At 52.2% G+C, this 13,252-nt stretch overlaps 1 protein-coding gene across 1 annotated transcript in view; it reads right to left on the bottom strand.

Moving 5' to 3' along the window:
- The window catches only part of MYH9 (myosin heavy chain 9), a 90,826-nt gene that overhangs the window by 21,210 nt on the left and 56,364 nt on the right, over window positions 1-13,252 (bottom strand). The window contains exons 8-17 of the mRNA XM_041757488.1: window positions 12,835-12,933; window positions 12,347-12,490; window positions 11,509-11,604; window positions 10,365-10,483; window positions 8,403-8,555; window positions 7,309-7,482; window positions 5,118-5,291; window positions 2,958-3,072; window positions 879-1,072; window positions 401-522 (exon numbers count right to left, since the gene is read on the bottom strand). Of these exons, the coding sequence (XP_041613422.1) occupies window positions 401-522; window positions 879-1,072; window positions 2,958-3,072; window positions 5,118-5,291; window positions 7,309-7,482; window positions 8,403-8,555; window positions 10,365-10,483; window positions 11,509-11,604; window positions 12,347-12,490; window positions 12,835-12,933 (1,390 nt within the window). The remainder of the gene's footprint in view (window positions 1-400; window positions 523-878; window positions 1,073-2,957; window positions 3,073-5,117; window positions 5,292-7,308; window positions 7,483-8,402; window positions 8,556-10,364; window positions 10,484-11,508; window positions 11,605-12,346; window positions 12,491-12,834; window positions 12,934-13,252) is intronic.

The raw sequence follows: 13,252 nt of genomic DNA, 5'->3' as shown, positions 1-13,252 counted from the left end.
GCATGGCGCCAGCAACTGGCACTAAGCGTGGTTATTACATGAATGGGACCGTGTCACCCATGCCCCTCTCTGCATTCATGGCCAGGAGCCACAGTGCCCTGCGACCTGCATTTCTATGAAGCTCCTCTGGCACCCCACTTTCTGGCTGATTCCTCTTTAATGCCTCTTCCAAGATCCTCTAACGGTAGCAAACAGGGCCAGGCCCCCTGGTTGCTAGGCGTGACAGCCAGCTAGGTAATTTCTGCTTCGGTAATAAAATGGGGAGATCCCTTCTCATACAGAGGGTGGCAGACAGCAGGGACGGGAGGAGCCAGCCGGACCTCAGCTCCATAGGGATGAGGAAACTGTTCCCTCAAGCAGTGCTCTGCACCGGATGAGGCAGGCTACAGGCCCCGCTCACCTCTGCCGGAACTCCTGGAAGACCACCCTGTTGGGGAAGCCCTGGCGGCAGATCCGGATGCCCTCGAGGACCCCGTTGCAGCGCAGCTGGTCCAGCACCAAATGCGGATCCAGTTTGCCAGCCTGGAGACAAAAATATATGCATGTGGTCTTAAATCCGTGCCTAGGATTGACGGAGAAGGGTGGGGCAGGCCTCTGCGGACTCAGCAGGTAAAAGCCCCCAGGAGGGGGATCACTGCAGCCCACAGGTTTGGACAGTCAAGTTTCCTGACTGTGGCTCAGGAAAGGCTCCAGTCAGGTAGTGCACCCCAGCCGGAAGACAGGCTACCACTGCAGCCTATCTGCTAAGAGTGCCTTGTGCTGACCCGCAGAGGGTCTCCCCTGAGGCTCACGTGTCGGGGCGGGGGGGGGGGGGGGGGCGGGGGGGAGGAATCAATCACTTCTGCTCAGGGAGACAGACAGGGGCCCAGCACCCGCACCTTCTTCTCGTGGTTGGGGATGATGCAGCGGACAAAGTTGGGGTTGGTGTTCCTCAGCGTGGCCATCAGCTTGGCCAGCTGTTCCTTGTAGAGCTGGCCCACGGTCCGGAACATGCCCTTCCGCGTTTTAAAGGCCCCGGGCAGCGCCGTCTCAGACATGCCAGCCACCTGGTCCAGGCCGATGATGCGGTCCACTGCAGATACCACCCGAAAAGCACATGAATGCCCAGTGGGCCTGGAGGGGGGTGGAGGGACAGGAAAGAAACAGACACCCAGACAAAGGAGGAGAGACCACAGGACAGCAAGACCATTTCTACTTGGAATCTACACAGATGGCTAAGATAACTCCAAATGCTCAGCAAACTTGACTTTGTGAACAGGAAGCAGGAAAGGGTTTGGAGAGCCTGGAAAGCCACAGGGGGGTGGGAGGGTGCGCGGGGAGTTCATATTGCACATCTTCAGCCCTACTCAAGCTCTTACTGCCAAACAGATGTACTAAAGTGGCAACACTATTTCAGAATAGCAAGGGGGCTATTCCACTAGGCTGGCTCTAAGGAGGTGTTAAAATCTGACCTACAGAATCCTGTAGTAGTTTCCTAGTCCCATTAAAAAAAAAAAAAAAAACAGTATCCTGAATTCCCACTGACCTTTACCTAAGAGCAGTAGGAGTTAGAAAGTAAGAGCTGTACAGCTACCTACCATTGTCTATTAGGATTCTAGATGATTCCCTTACCATTTGGAAGCCTGCCTGTGCAGAGCCCCTAAATCAGGGACTTAGAGCAGCACATGGCGTCAGAACAGAGGCCCCAAGAACCAGCACTTGTCACAATGAATATTCTGAAGTCTGTACACCCCCCCTTCGTGCTCTTGTGTCTTACTTGGGCTCCTAGCACATGGGTCTTTATCATCTCAAACACCCTCCGAGGACATAGCCCTTGCCGCCATGGCACCTGCCCAGAGCAATGAGGAACGCTTTCCTCAGGGGTGAAAGCAAAGTAATAAGCAAACCCAACCAAAGTGGCTGGTGACTTGAAGTCAGTTTTAAGCAAAAGCCAATATTCAATCTAAAGCCTTCCATTACTGGATGTAAAAGCTAAGAATTCTGTGACAAAGTCACAAAGTTTCCTATTCCTTTGTGACCAGACCTCTAGGATTTGTCTGAAGACAGCAAAATGAACAGGTGCTCAGGACAGAAGCCGGGAGTGAGGATAGACCTGCTGAACCGGTCAATTAAAATGGGAGGCACTTTTGACCTCACGCACCGGGGCACATTTCACTGGCTACTGAAGGTGTCCTGGGAGTGGGTGGCTGGCGAAGGCCACTCAGGTTGCCCAGAGAAGGTCGAATGTGCCCCATGATAACCGGCCGTTTCATGTGAGCATGTCCTGCCCCCCCAGAGGCCCAGCCCAGAAGGAACAGGCCCTTGCTGACAGTGCCAAACAAAAGCAGATGCTATTCTAGTTTTAGCTTTTGGGTGCAAATACACACAGCAGGGCGCACGACACCTAAACCTCATGCTGAGACACCCACAGCCATTCAAGCAGCAAAACAGTGCTGCCTCCCCGGGGTGGAGCTCTGAGGAGGATATGAATGTGTACACTGGGCTTTGTGGGGGTTTTCCCCCCTCTCTCAGATCTCTATACAGATCGAGGTTGACAGCCTGCCCACAGGCCAGAGGCAGACCAGGGAAAGGGGCAGTCGGGCAGGAAGAGCCAACAGGTAAGAAGACTCCACAGAAGCGTGCCTCACACAGCCCTGGATGCATCACACACAAGGGACAGCACTCCGGGGGGGCCAGTCACCTGGTTCTAGGTGGAGAATGGGAAAGCGCTGATAGAAATAGGCTCTCTGAGTGCTCTGCATCTCTGCAACAGAGAGGTCAAAGCAAAACCAGGCAGAGGGAAAGGAGGAACCGACAGAAGCAAGGAAGAAGAACTCCCGAGCAGCAGCCGGCCGAGGAGGGGCAGGCCACCTGCACCACGAGGCTCTGGGCTGCCGGGCCGTTCCCACAGGTGGAGGCTGGAGGCCCAGCCCTCATCCAGGGCGGGAAGAGGCCCGCCGCGGCCAGGGGGCACGTACCATCCTTCCACAGTTCCGAGACGAACTTGTCTGATGACTGGTGCAGAAGCGTGGCGATGTTGTCGTTCAGGGGGTCCATGTTCTTCATCAGCCACTCGTCGGCTTTGTAGTCCACCTGCAAGGGTTGGGGGCCCAAGTCACAGGTTGCCCTGGAGACACAAGCTCTCACCCAAGTGCTCTGGAAAACAGCTGGCCCCCATGGGTGGCAGGGTTTAAAAACGCGGACATCCCTTGACCTGGTATTTTCTTCCTCAACAAAGAAGTGAGTAGCAAGGGCGGTTGGTCGTCAACAGGACATTCTCCGCGGTGGGATGTGGAACAGCAAATAAAACTAGACAGGACACAGATAGCCAGCAATGGGGGATTGGCTGAGAAGTGTTATGTTGCAACCTTTGATAGAATAGCTGGTTTTTTATATTTTTAAGGTAATATAAAAAAAAAAAAATCCTGGCAGGACATAACCAAAATCTTATAGTATTTCTTTTTAGTAACAGGAAACAGATTTTTGTTTTATCTTTTCAGGATGTGTGAGTTTCCCCTGAGCTTGTATTCTTATCTTTTCTGAAATACGTTCTTAATAACTAATCCATTGCACTTTTACTGCAGAACTGCCTCAGCCTCCCTCAGTGTAGAGCTGACCACTGTTTTGGGGCCGATACTCCTCTACAGCCCCTTTTGGAGGCTCTCGCACATGTGCACTGCTGTGGATGATGGGTTGTGTGATGTTGGGTTCTTGTTACCTCCTGGAAGGTGAACAAAGGCCCAGAGACAGCATCTTGGCAACCTGGCCATAGCCAGCATGCTTGTCCTTTTAGCTGCTGCCCTGCAGCCCAAGCGTGCACACACATGGCCAGTTTCGTTTGGGCTCGCCCCCAATGGGTTTTCAGGTGTGCCCATCTTTTTTGCATTATAAATAATACTGCAATAAAAGCCCTGTGAGTGGCTCTGTACGTGCATTTCTAACAGAGACAGATGGCAAGAAACAAGGTTGTTCGGATTTTTTTGTGTTTTTAATGGTTTCTATTTTTTTTATTATTTTATATATATTATATTATATTATATTATATTATATTATATTATATTATATTATATTATATTATATTATATTTTAATGGGTATTTTTAAAGTCAAGAGTTGTGTGCTTCAGCAGCCATAGGGACCAGACGAGCTACATAGAAGAGGCCGGGCAGTGTGGGGCCACAAGAGCAGCAGGTGGGGACCAGGTGTGGCTCGGCAGCAGCTGTGAAAGCTCACGGCTCGCCTCACCTGATTCATCACATGTTCTGGCCACGAGTGTCAGGAGCTTTGAGAAAGGAACACAGAACTTGCTGCAACCAGCTTGATTCCCAGCACAGACCTCTGTGGACTCGGGACACCCCTCTTCGGTTAGCAAGGAGAGCGGTTTTGCCATTTTGTGGCTGGTCAAACTTGGCCATGAACAAAGCTGTCACCCAGAGTGGTGGCTCTCAACCAGGGTGACGGTGCATCGCTCGTGTTTAGCGATGCCTAGGGACCTTTTTGTCTCATCTAGGGAGAGTGCTACTGACCTCTGGTGGGTAGAAGCCATGAGTGCTGCTGAACAATGCACATGACAGTCCGGGGACACCGCAGATGGTACAGCCCATGGTGTGAGGAGCGCAGAGGCTAAGCAGCCTTGCCCTAGACTGCTGACCTGTGCCGAGCACTGGACTTCACAAGCTCATTTAGGACACCTAACACTGCCCAGCGACGGTTACTTATTTTCCAGATGAGGTGATCAAGGCTCAGAGAGATTAACTGGTCCAAAGTCACACCGCTTATGAGTGACAGGGTTCTAGTTCAAACTCCAGTGTCTGCCTTAGCACAAATGTCACTTCCACACCCGGAAAATGCCACTAATGATGGGACACCTGACTAGCAGTCTGAGTACCTTACAGGACTGCTGCAAGCCCTAAGTACAATGGTGCACAGAACAGTGCTCTCGCAGGTGTGAGAGCCACATGAATGTGAATTCCTGCCACCAGGCACACTGCTGGAGGCATCACGAGATAAGCACTGTCCTTGCCAGCCCCCCCCCCCCCACCGGGCTGCCCAGCTCCTAGGCCTAAACAGCATCATCTCTGCCCCCCCCCTCCCCAGGAAGGGCCAGCCGGCACCTTCCCACCCACGTGCTTGCCTCACCTTGCCTGCATAGTGGATGATGCAGAAATCGGCTTTGTCCTTCAGCTGCTTGGGCTTCTGGAACTTGGGGTGGGTGCCCTGCTCCTGCACCACCTTCTCCACGAAGCTCTTGTCAGTGGCTTTGGGGAACCAGCATTCCTCATCCAGTAAGGCCAGGATGCCAGGGGGCCCTGCCTGGGAAAAACACAGCATCACACAGGTGAGCACGACCTGGGGAACCCACCCCACCCCTACCCTCACAAGAAGCCAGAGGTTAATATTCAGAATCCCCAGAATCTCAGCAGACGGTAGGTGGCACTTGTCACCAAAGGCGGCTGGTAAAAGAAGCATTAGCAGAACTCAAGAATTCTAGTCTGGGGGGTCTGGCCAGCTCAGCTGGTGGGGCACACAACTTTGACTTCAGGGTCATGAGTTCGAGCCCCACATTGGGCATGGAGCCTACTTAAAAAAATTTTTTTTTTTTTTTTTATGATAGTCACAGAGAGAGAGAGAGAGAGAGGCAGAGACACAGGCGGAGGAAGAAGCAGGCTCCACACACCAGGAGCCTGATGTGGGATTCGATCCCGGGTCTCCAGGATCGCGCCCTGGGCCAAAGGCAGGCGCCAAACCGCTGCGCCACCCAGGGATCCCCGAGCCTACTTAAAAATAAAAGGTAGATCTAGTTTAAAAAGAAACTTCTGGGGTCTCAGCTGTGGCTGACACACCTTAACCAGATGATCCATCACCAAATTTCTCCAGCTTTGTTGCACTGGAAATCCCCTGGGAGGTCTGACAGATGTGGGCCACGGCCCCCATGCCCAGGGGCTGTCCTCAACAGGCACCTCTGTCCCTGGAGCCACTGAGACACTGCCCCACATGCTGTGTCTGTCCCACTATGTGGTGAAATGTGACACTTCAGTCAAGTCCTCCAAGGAAGCCCCCAGAGCCCCAGGAGCACACTGAATTGATAAGAAAGCCAATTAAAATGCTGCGGGGCCTAGCCAAGAAGACTCTGAGCCAGATGGGATCCTATTCATTGGAAAACTTAACTGAGGGGGCACCTGGGTGGCTCAGTGATTGAGCTCAGGGTATGTTCCCGGGGTCCTGGGATTGAGTCCCACATCGGGCAGGGAACCTGCTTCTCCCTCTGCCTGTGTCTCTGCCTCTTTCTGTGTGTCTCATGAATAAATAAATAAAATCTTAGAGGGGAAAAAAAAAGGAAAACTCAACTGATTTAAGAGAAGCTCACCATAGAAGTAAATTGCTTAATATTAGGATCACCAGTCATTTCAACCCCTGCCCCCTGCCTTAACTAACACTTCCAAGCACCCAAACTTCTTCCTAGATCTTCCAACTAATTGGCATTTTGGTATAATTCTGGTTGTACCCATTTTCAGCAGCTCAGGACTCTAGGAAGATGTGAGTTCAGTGCTTTTACTCAATCAAGAGATAACCCAGGGGCACCTGGGTGGCTTAGTGGTTGAGTGTCTGCCTTTGGCTCAGGGTGTGATCCCAGGGTCCTGGGATCAAGTCCCACACTGGTCTCCCCAGAGGGAACCTGCTTCTCCCTCTTCTTATGTATCTGCCTCTCTCTGTCTCTCATGAATAAATAAAACCTTTAAAAGAGAGAGAGAGAGATATAACCTAGAAAAAGAAAGGGCACACCCTGTCCAACCTAAAACACAAGATGACCCCAACCACACCTGGCAAGACCTTTCGCTATGAAGTGAAGGCAAAGGAGAAGGCTCCTTGGCTACCGCCACCCACCAACAGCCAATGCTGGGGGACGGCAGCTCTGGCACCGAGTTAGTCCTATGGAGTCCTAAGGGGAACAGACCACGCATGCCTCAGCACCTGTACACCCTGGCTCTGCACAATGCCACGCTGCGGCAAAAGCACCTGGGATAGGATGCTATGACACAGACGCATGTCTGTTTAAGACAAAGAAAAGCCTGTTGAGCCCACCCGTCAGGTAAACACTGGGTGGTCTTCCGAGACTGAAGACGGGATCCTTGGGCATCAGCCACAGCCTCACCTGGCCAGCAGCTGGGTGAGGCCCTCAGGCACCAGATCTGAGCCCGCAGGCTTATTCCTGCAGGTGGCACCCACAGGGCGGGGTCCCAGACACAGTCCCCCATCGGTGCCCCCCCCCCGACACTCAGTGTCCAAGGGGGCGAGTGGCAAGCCAGGTCTGAGCAGGTCTGGCTCTTACTGGCTTCTCGATGAGGTCAATGCAGGGCTGCAGGTCAAGGCCAAAGTCGATGAAGTTCCACTCAATGCCCTCACGCTGGTACTCCTCCTGCTCCAGGATGAACATGGTGTGGTTGAAGAGCTGCTGCAGCTTCTCGTTGGTGTAGTTGATGCAGAGCTGCTCGAAGGAGTTCAGCTGCAGGGAGAGAGGGCTGTTAGAGAGGGGCCCACTCTCCTGCCATGACACCGTGGCCCTCCTCGGGCAGCTCGGTGCTGGCCCTGGGGAGCCCCAGTGGGCAAGTGCCTTCCCTTACCAAACCCAGAGCAGGGGCTCCTGCTTTCCGGGGCCCAAGGACCTTTCTAGCTGCTTGGGAAAGCCTCTCTCAGAACAAAATTTGAAAATGAATAAACTAGATTGATGACAAAGGAAAGGATGCTAAAATATAATCATCAAATTACTGTGCCATACGAATAGATCATGCTTCCTTATTAAAAAGCACGAGCTGCGGGCCTTGTAACTTCCAGAAGTTTGAGGCAGATGAGTGTAAATGACATCAGAACATCTCTACAACTGCTATGCATGAAAAGCATCTGATTTCCACTAGAGACAGACCCCAAGCACTCCTGGGGCCACTTGCAGTTTGTATATTTTGCTCAACTCACAGCTGAAAATAAATGTGCCACATCAATGAGATGTTAGTGAAAAATAAAGAGGTCATTTCCACCCCCACCGAGTTCATGATCTCTCTAAAACCTGCCACAGACCCCAGGTTAAGAACCTCAGATCTCCTGCAACTATCATTTTTCCCAGGCCTTGCGTCTTCATGGGCAGAGACAGTGTCTTGTCCCAACGCTTAATAAATAGTCGCTGGAAGAGTAAATCTCAGAAAGCACCTGCCCAGGAAGGCTCCCCTCCCAGGACACCCAGTAAAAGGTCCCATTGTTTCTAGCACTGCTGGTTGGGAACGGGCATGAAGCCCCAGAGGGGCCTTGAGCTTAAAATATGCCCAAGTGAGGTGTCCTGTCTCCACATGAGGGAGGAGGTGGCCCACTGAGATTGCCATGGGGCCACAGGAAAGAAGATTCCTAGCCCCAAGAGCTAGGAGAGGAGCTCACATCAAAGATCTCGAAGCCAGCGATGTCCAGGATCCCGATGAAAGAGGCACCCTGCCTCTTGGTCTTGTCCAGAGCCTTGTTAATGCGCAGCACCAGCCAGCGGAACATTCGCTCATAGGTGGCCTTGGCCAAGGCCTCAATGGCAAAGTCAGCCTGGGGTCGGGGGAGACAGGGAACACACCCAGGAGAACAGAATGTCAGATGCAGGTGCTTTTAAACTTTGTAACCCTTTGCTCCAATAACCCCCCTGCGGGGGGACCTTCCCCCAGAGACAGCTCTAAGGACAGGGTAAAAACACTTCGAACACAAGTATATTCACTGCAGTGTCATTTATAATGACCTAAAATTGAAACAACTTCTATGCCCAACAATACAGGCATAGCATTAAGTACTTAGATACTCACAAAAAAATTTTTAAGATAAAGAGACATACTGTGGTAAACTACAGAAGAAATGATGAAACATACGAGGTTTCCTTCAAATAACAGGTGTGGGAGGTGGGGGACTAAGATTAATGATGAGCCAAGACCTGCCAGGAGTCAGTTAACTCTTGAAGCTGCCTGTGCAACAGGCACGTGGGGCTCATTTCTATTTTGCCAATGTTGGAATAGTTCTATGATTTTAGAAAAAGCCAGGGCGACAACTAAATTTTAGGGAAAAAAAGCCTCAGGGTGCCAGGGTGGCTCAATCGGTTGAGTTTGATGCTTGATCTCAGCTTAGGTCTTGATCTTGGTTGTGAGTTCAAGCCCCACGTTGGGCTCCACGTTGGGCATGGAGTCTACTTATTTATAAATAAATAAATAAATAAATAAATAAATAAAGCAAAAATGTAAAAAAAAAATAAGTAAGTAAAGAACCTTGTAAGAAATAAATATCCCACAAAGGTCACTGGCTAGTACTGTGACAATTTTTTTCCCTTTTTCTAGCTTCTTTTTGTATTTTCTGAACCTTGAAGTGTTCATGTAGAAGTTTCGTAACAGAAAGATAAAAGTTCTTTAATTATTAGGGAACTGAAGAGTTGGTAATAACTACATGCACTGTCTTTAGAAAACAGTGTCCCTGGGACACCGGGGTGGCTCAGTGGTTGAACGTGTCTGCCTTTGGCTTGGGGTGTGATCCCGGAGTCCCAGGATCAAGTCCCACATTGGGCTCCCTGCATAGAGCCTGCTTCTCCCTCTGCCTGTGTCTCTGCCTCTCTCTCTGTTTCTCATGAATAAATAAATAAAATCTTAAAAAAAAAAACAACAAACAAAAAACAGTGTCCCTGGCTGTGGTGGGACAGCTCTGCACAGCATTGCCTGTGGGCCACCAGCCACCAGCATGGGGCACTGTGGACAGCACCCTTAGGAAAAGGGACTAATCAAGATGAACTTTGAAGTATATTTGAGAGGTGGGGGGATTAGCACCTTAAAAACACCCACCGCCAGTGGCAACAGAGGGGCCTGGCGAGGTGAGGGGACCCAGCTCCTGGGGGAGTCAGGGTCCCTGGTGAGGGTGCAGCTGAGGCAGGATGCTGCTTTCACCACACACAACAGGACAGCAGGTGGCGGAGAGGCAGCTGCTTGGCACAGGCCCGAGTGTGGGGATGCCGCCGTCCTGGCCCCAGAATGAGCTGTGCTAAGACAAGCAGCAAGTTCTCGCTTCACCCTGTACCAGCACAGGACGTGCCCCACAGTCGCCGACCAGCCAGTCTTGACATCGACTCCATGCAACGGGACACCACGTACATGTGGCCCTTCCCTAGCCTGCAGTTTCGGGTAGCATCCTGACTCCCAGGGCCAGTTTCCTCGTGTTCCTGCTGCAGGTAAATGCCACCCTGCTCCCCGAGCTGCTGTGGGGACTGGACGAGGGCCCCTGGCCAGGTGTCTATTGCTGCAGTGGCCCAGAGTGGGCCCAAAACCGGCTGCTGTGGCCAGCGACCCTGTAAAGGAGGCAGCCCGATTCCCCGGCCAGAGAGCCTACCTGTTCCTTTGTCTGCGCCTTCTGGACGTAGTCCCGTCCCACCTTGATGCGCGGCGTGAGGATGCCTCGGGTGAAATCCGTCACGTTGATCCCCAACAGGTGGGACACTTTCTGGGCAGCTGCGATTTTTCAAAGAGTAAGGAAGGGAGAGATGAGAAGTTTTAATTAAACCCAAGAGATGGGCACCTGGGTGGCTTAGTGGTTGAGTGTCTGCCTTTTGCTCAGGTCATGATCCTGGGGTCCTGGATTGAGTCCTGCATGGGGATCCCTGCAGGGAGCCTGCTTCTCCCTCTGCCTGTGTCTCTGCCTCTCTCTCTGTCTCTCTCATGAATAAATAAAATCTCAAAAGAAGAGAGAGAGAATGAGTCCCTCTGCTTAGCTGAGAGGTGGTAACCGAGTGGTCACTACTAGGACAACTGGCTCCAGGCCCTTCCTCAGCAGGGTGCAGAGTGCCCAGCTCGCCGCTCAGACCCCATGGCCATGGCACCGCAGCAGCCACTATCCTCACCAGGGCAGGGAGGCATGTGTCCTCGCTGGGGGCCCGGGCTGCTTCCTCTGCCCATCCTTGGCCACAGTGAGGAAGTGGGCCCTACCCGCCAACAGGATGAGAGGAACAGCCCTGCCACCCCACCCGCAGTGCTAGGAGGCGCAACAGCACACATCCCACGGAAACAGCTTTTATGGTCCAAACACGCATGCATTACTATGGCTGATGGCTCAAATGGAGTTCCCTGCAGTGACTCAAGGGAGCGGCAGTGGCCGAGGAGCAGGTGTGGCGGTGGCAGTGTTTCGTGGTCCTAACGTGTTCATGGGTAAGGCACGCACGAAGATGCAGCAACAGCAGGAATCACTGTTTCACTAACTGGGACAACTGGTTTGGCCTCCAGAGAGAGAATGAAACCCTGGTCCACACGATCAAGGGCTTTTCTAATTTGTCCTGATGCTTACTCCCTGATGCAGCACCAGAGTCACGTTCCTGTATGTTTTACTAAAAAAAAAAAATTACAGAGCATAGCCAGCCATAAATACACATAAAATGAAAAAGAAAGAACTGACTGGACTTCCTACAAGACTTCTTCTCCTGAGCGAATCCAAGCCCAGACCCCGGGCCCTGTGTTCCAGGTGATGGGACCACGGGCGTTACCTGTGTTGTCGGGCATGGACGCCTGGTCGGTGTTACGTTCCTTCTTGAAGACGATGTTGCCGAGCTGGAGAACCCCTGAGATGACTCGCAACAAGCCTTCAGGGGGCAATTAAAGGTAGGGATTTGAGTAAGCCCCTGGGTGAGGGCAATCACTCCCCCAGGGGCCCTTGGACATGTGGAGGGCCCAGCCACCCCAGAAAGCTCACTACCAGAGCCTTGGGCAGCCCTATGCTTAGACCTGAGCTCTGTTAAAACTCCCAAAACTTCTAAATCTGGACCAAGAACATGCCTCTGACCTAAAGGGCCCACTGGTTATTTTTGCAAATGAAGTTTTATCAGACAAAACTGTGCCCACCATTTACGTACTATCTGTGGCTCAGCCAAGGTGGCTCCAACCCTCACGTTAAGAACAGGGTGTATTCCCTTTCTCCCCCAGTCTTTTAAAAAATGAAGCTAAGAGGCCTCTTTACCCTCTTTCTGGGGAAACAGGAAGACACAGGCATGTTCCACACTTGACCAATGCAAAGATCCCAGCCCCAGCCCCTTTCAATCCTCCACTGAGATGAAGCAGAGATGTTCCTCTTTCAGCAAATGGCAAGCCCTGGAGCAGGAGGCCCTGAGCAGTGAAGCACCTGACCTTACTCCCCGTGTTATCACTGGGAGCAAATAACCCTGGAACTCCGATCTGAGGTACCATTTCCTCCTGGCCTCTAGAGGACTCTGAGTCAGAGCCAACAGGAAGCTCTCCCCAGGCTGATCAGCTGCCCCAATGCCTCCAATGGCGCAATGACCAGTCTCCCACCTCCCCTCCCTCACCCCAGAAGGGCCAGCTCTGTACCCATTTGTTCTTCTTCTGGGATGCCCATAATCCTCATGGCCTCCATGGTCTCCTGGAACATGTCCTTGTCCTGCTGCCCAGGGATGGTGACATGCCCATTGGACAGGAAGCGGTATTTGTTGTATGGTTCCAACAGGAGATCAGCTGAAAGGGGTGGAGGGCAAAGGTGGGGTCGGTGAGGTGCTGCAACCAGGGTTCTAGTCAGCACTGACTGTGACCTCAAAGGTTTTGGAACATGGGAAGCACCCCTGAGGCCTGAGCTATCCCAGAACTGCAGAGTAGCCAGTCCCTCTGGGAGACTGACCCCTGGGAGCGTCAGGGCCCCGTGATTCACAGAGGCACACTCCACCACCCTGGCTTTTCTCCGGCGTGCTCAGCACAGAAGGCCAAGGCCTCGGAAGGTGCCTGGCACTTTCACTCCCCGACTACAGTGTGGCCCGACTGGGGCCAGCAGCCCATGTGCCAGGTTGCTGGGCTCAACTACTCACTCTTCAGGTGCTCTCCAGCCCCAGACAGGAGGTAATAGAAGATGTGGAAGGTCCGCTCCTCCTTGGCTTGGCGGATAGCACGTGATTTCTCCAGAAGATCTTTGCAAACGTTAAGGAGCTGTGTAAGCAGGAGGGAAGGCAACTTTCCGCTTTCCCCACCCCCATCAAAACGAACTGAGGGACGCCTGGGTGGCTCAATGGTTAAGCACATCTGCCTCCAGCTCAGGGTGTGATCCTGGAGTACAGGGATCAAGTCCCACATCAGGCTCCCTGGATGGAGCCTGCTTCTACCTCTACCTGTGTCTCTGCCTCTCTCTTTCTGTGTCTCTCATGAATAAATAAATAAAATCTTTTTAAATATAAATAAGTAAATAACCAACTGAACCTCATGAGGTAGCAAAGGGCAAAACAAAACAAA

The sequence above is a fragment of the Vulpes lagopus genome, chromosome 5, assembly GCF_018345385.1.
Source record: "Vulpes lagopus strain Blue_001 chromosome 5, ASM1834538v1, whole genome shotgun sequence".
NCBI lineage: Eukaryota > Metazoa > Chordata > Mammalia > Carnivora > Canidae > Vulpes > Vulpes lagopus.
This window is presented reverse-complemented; position numbering and strand designations above follow the sequence as displayed.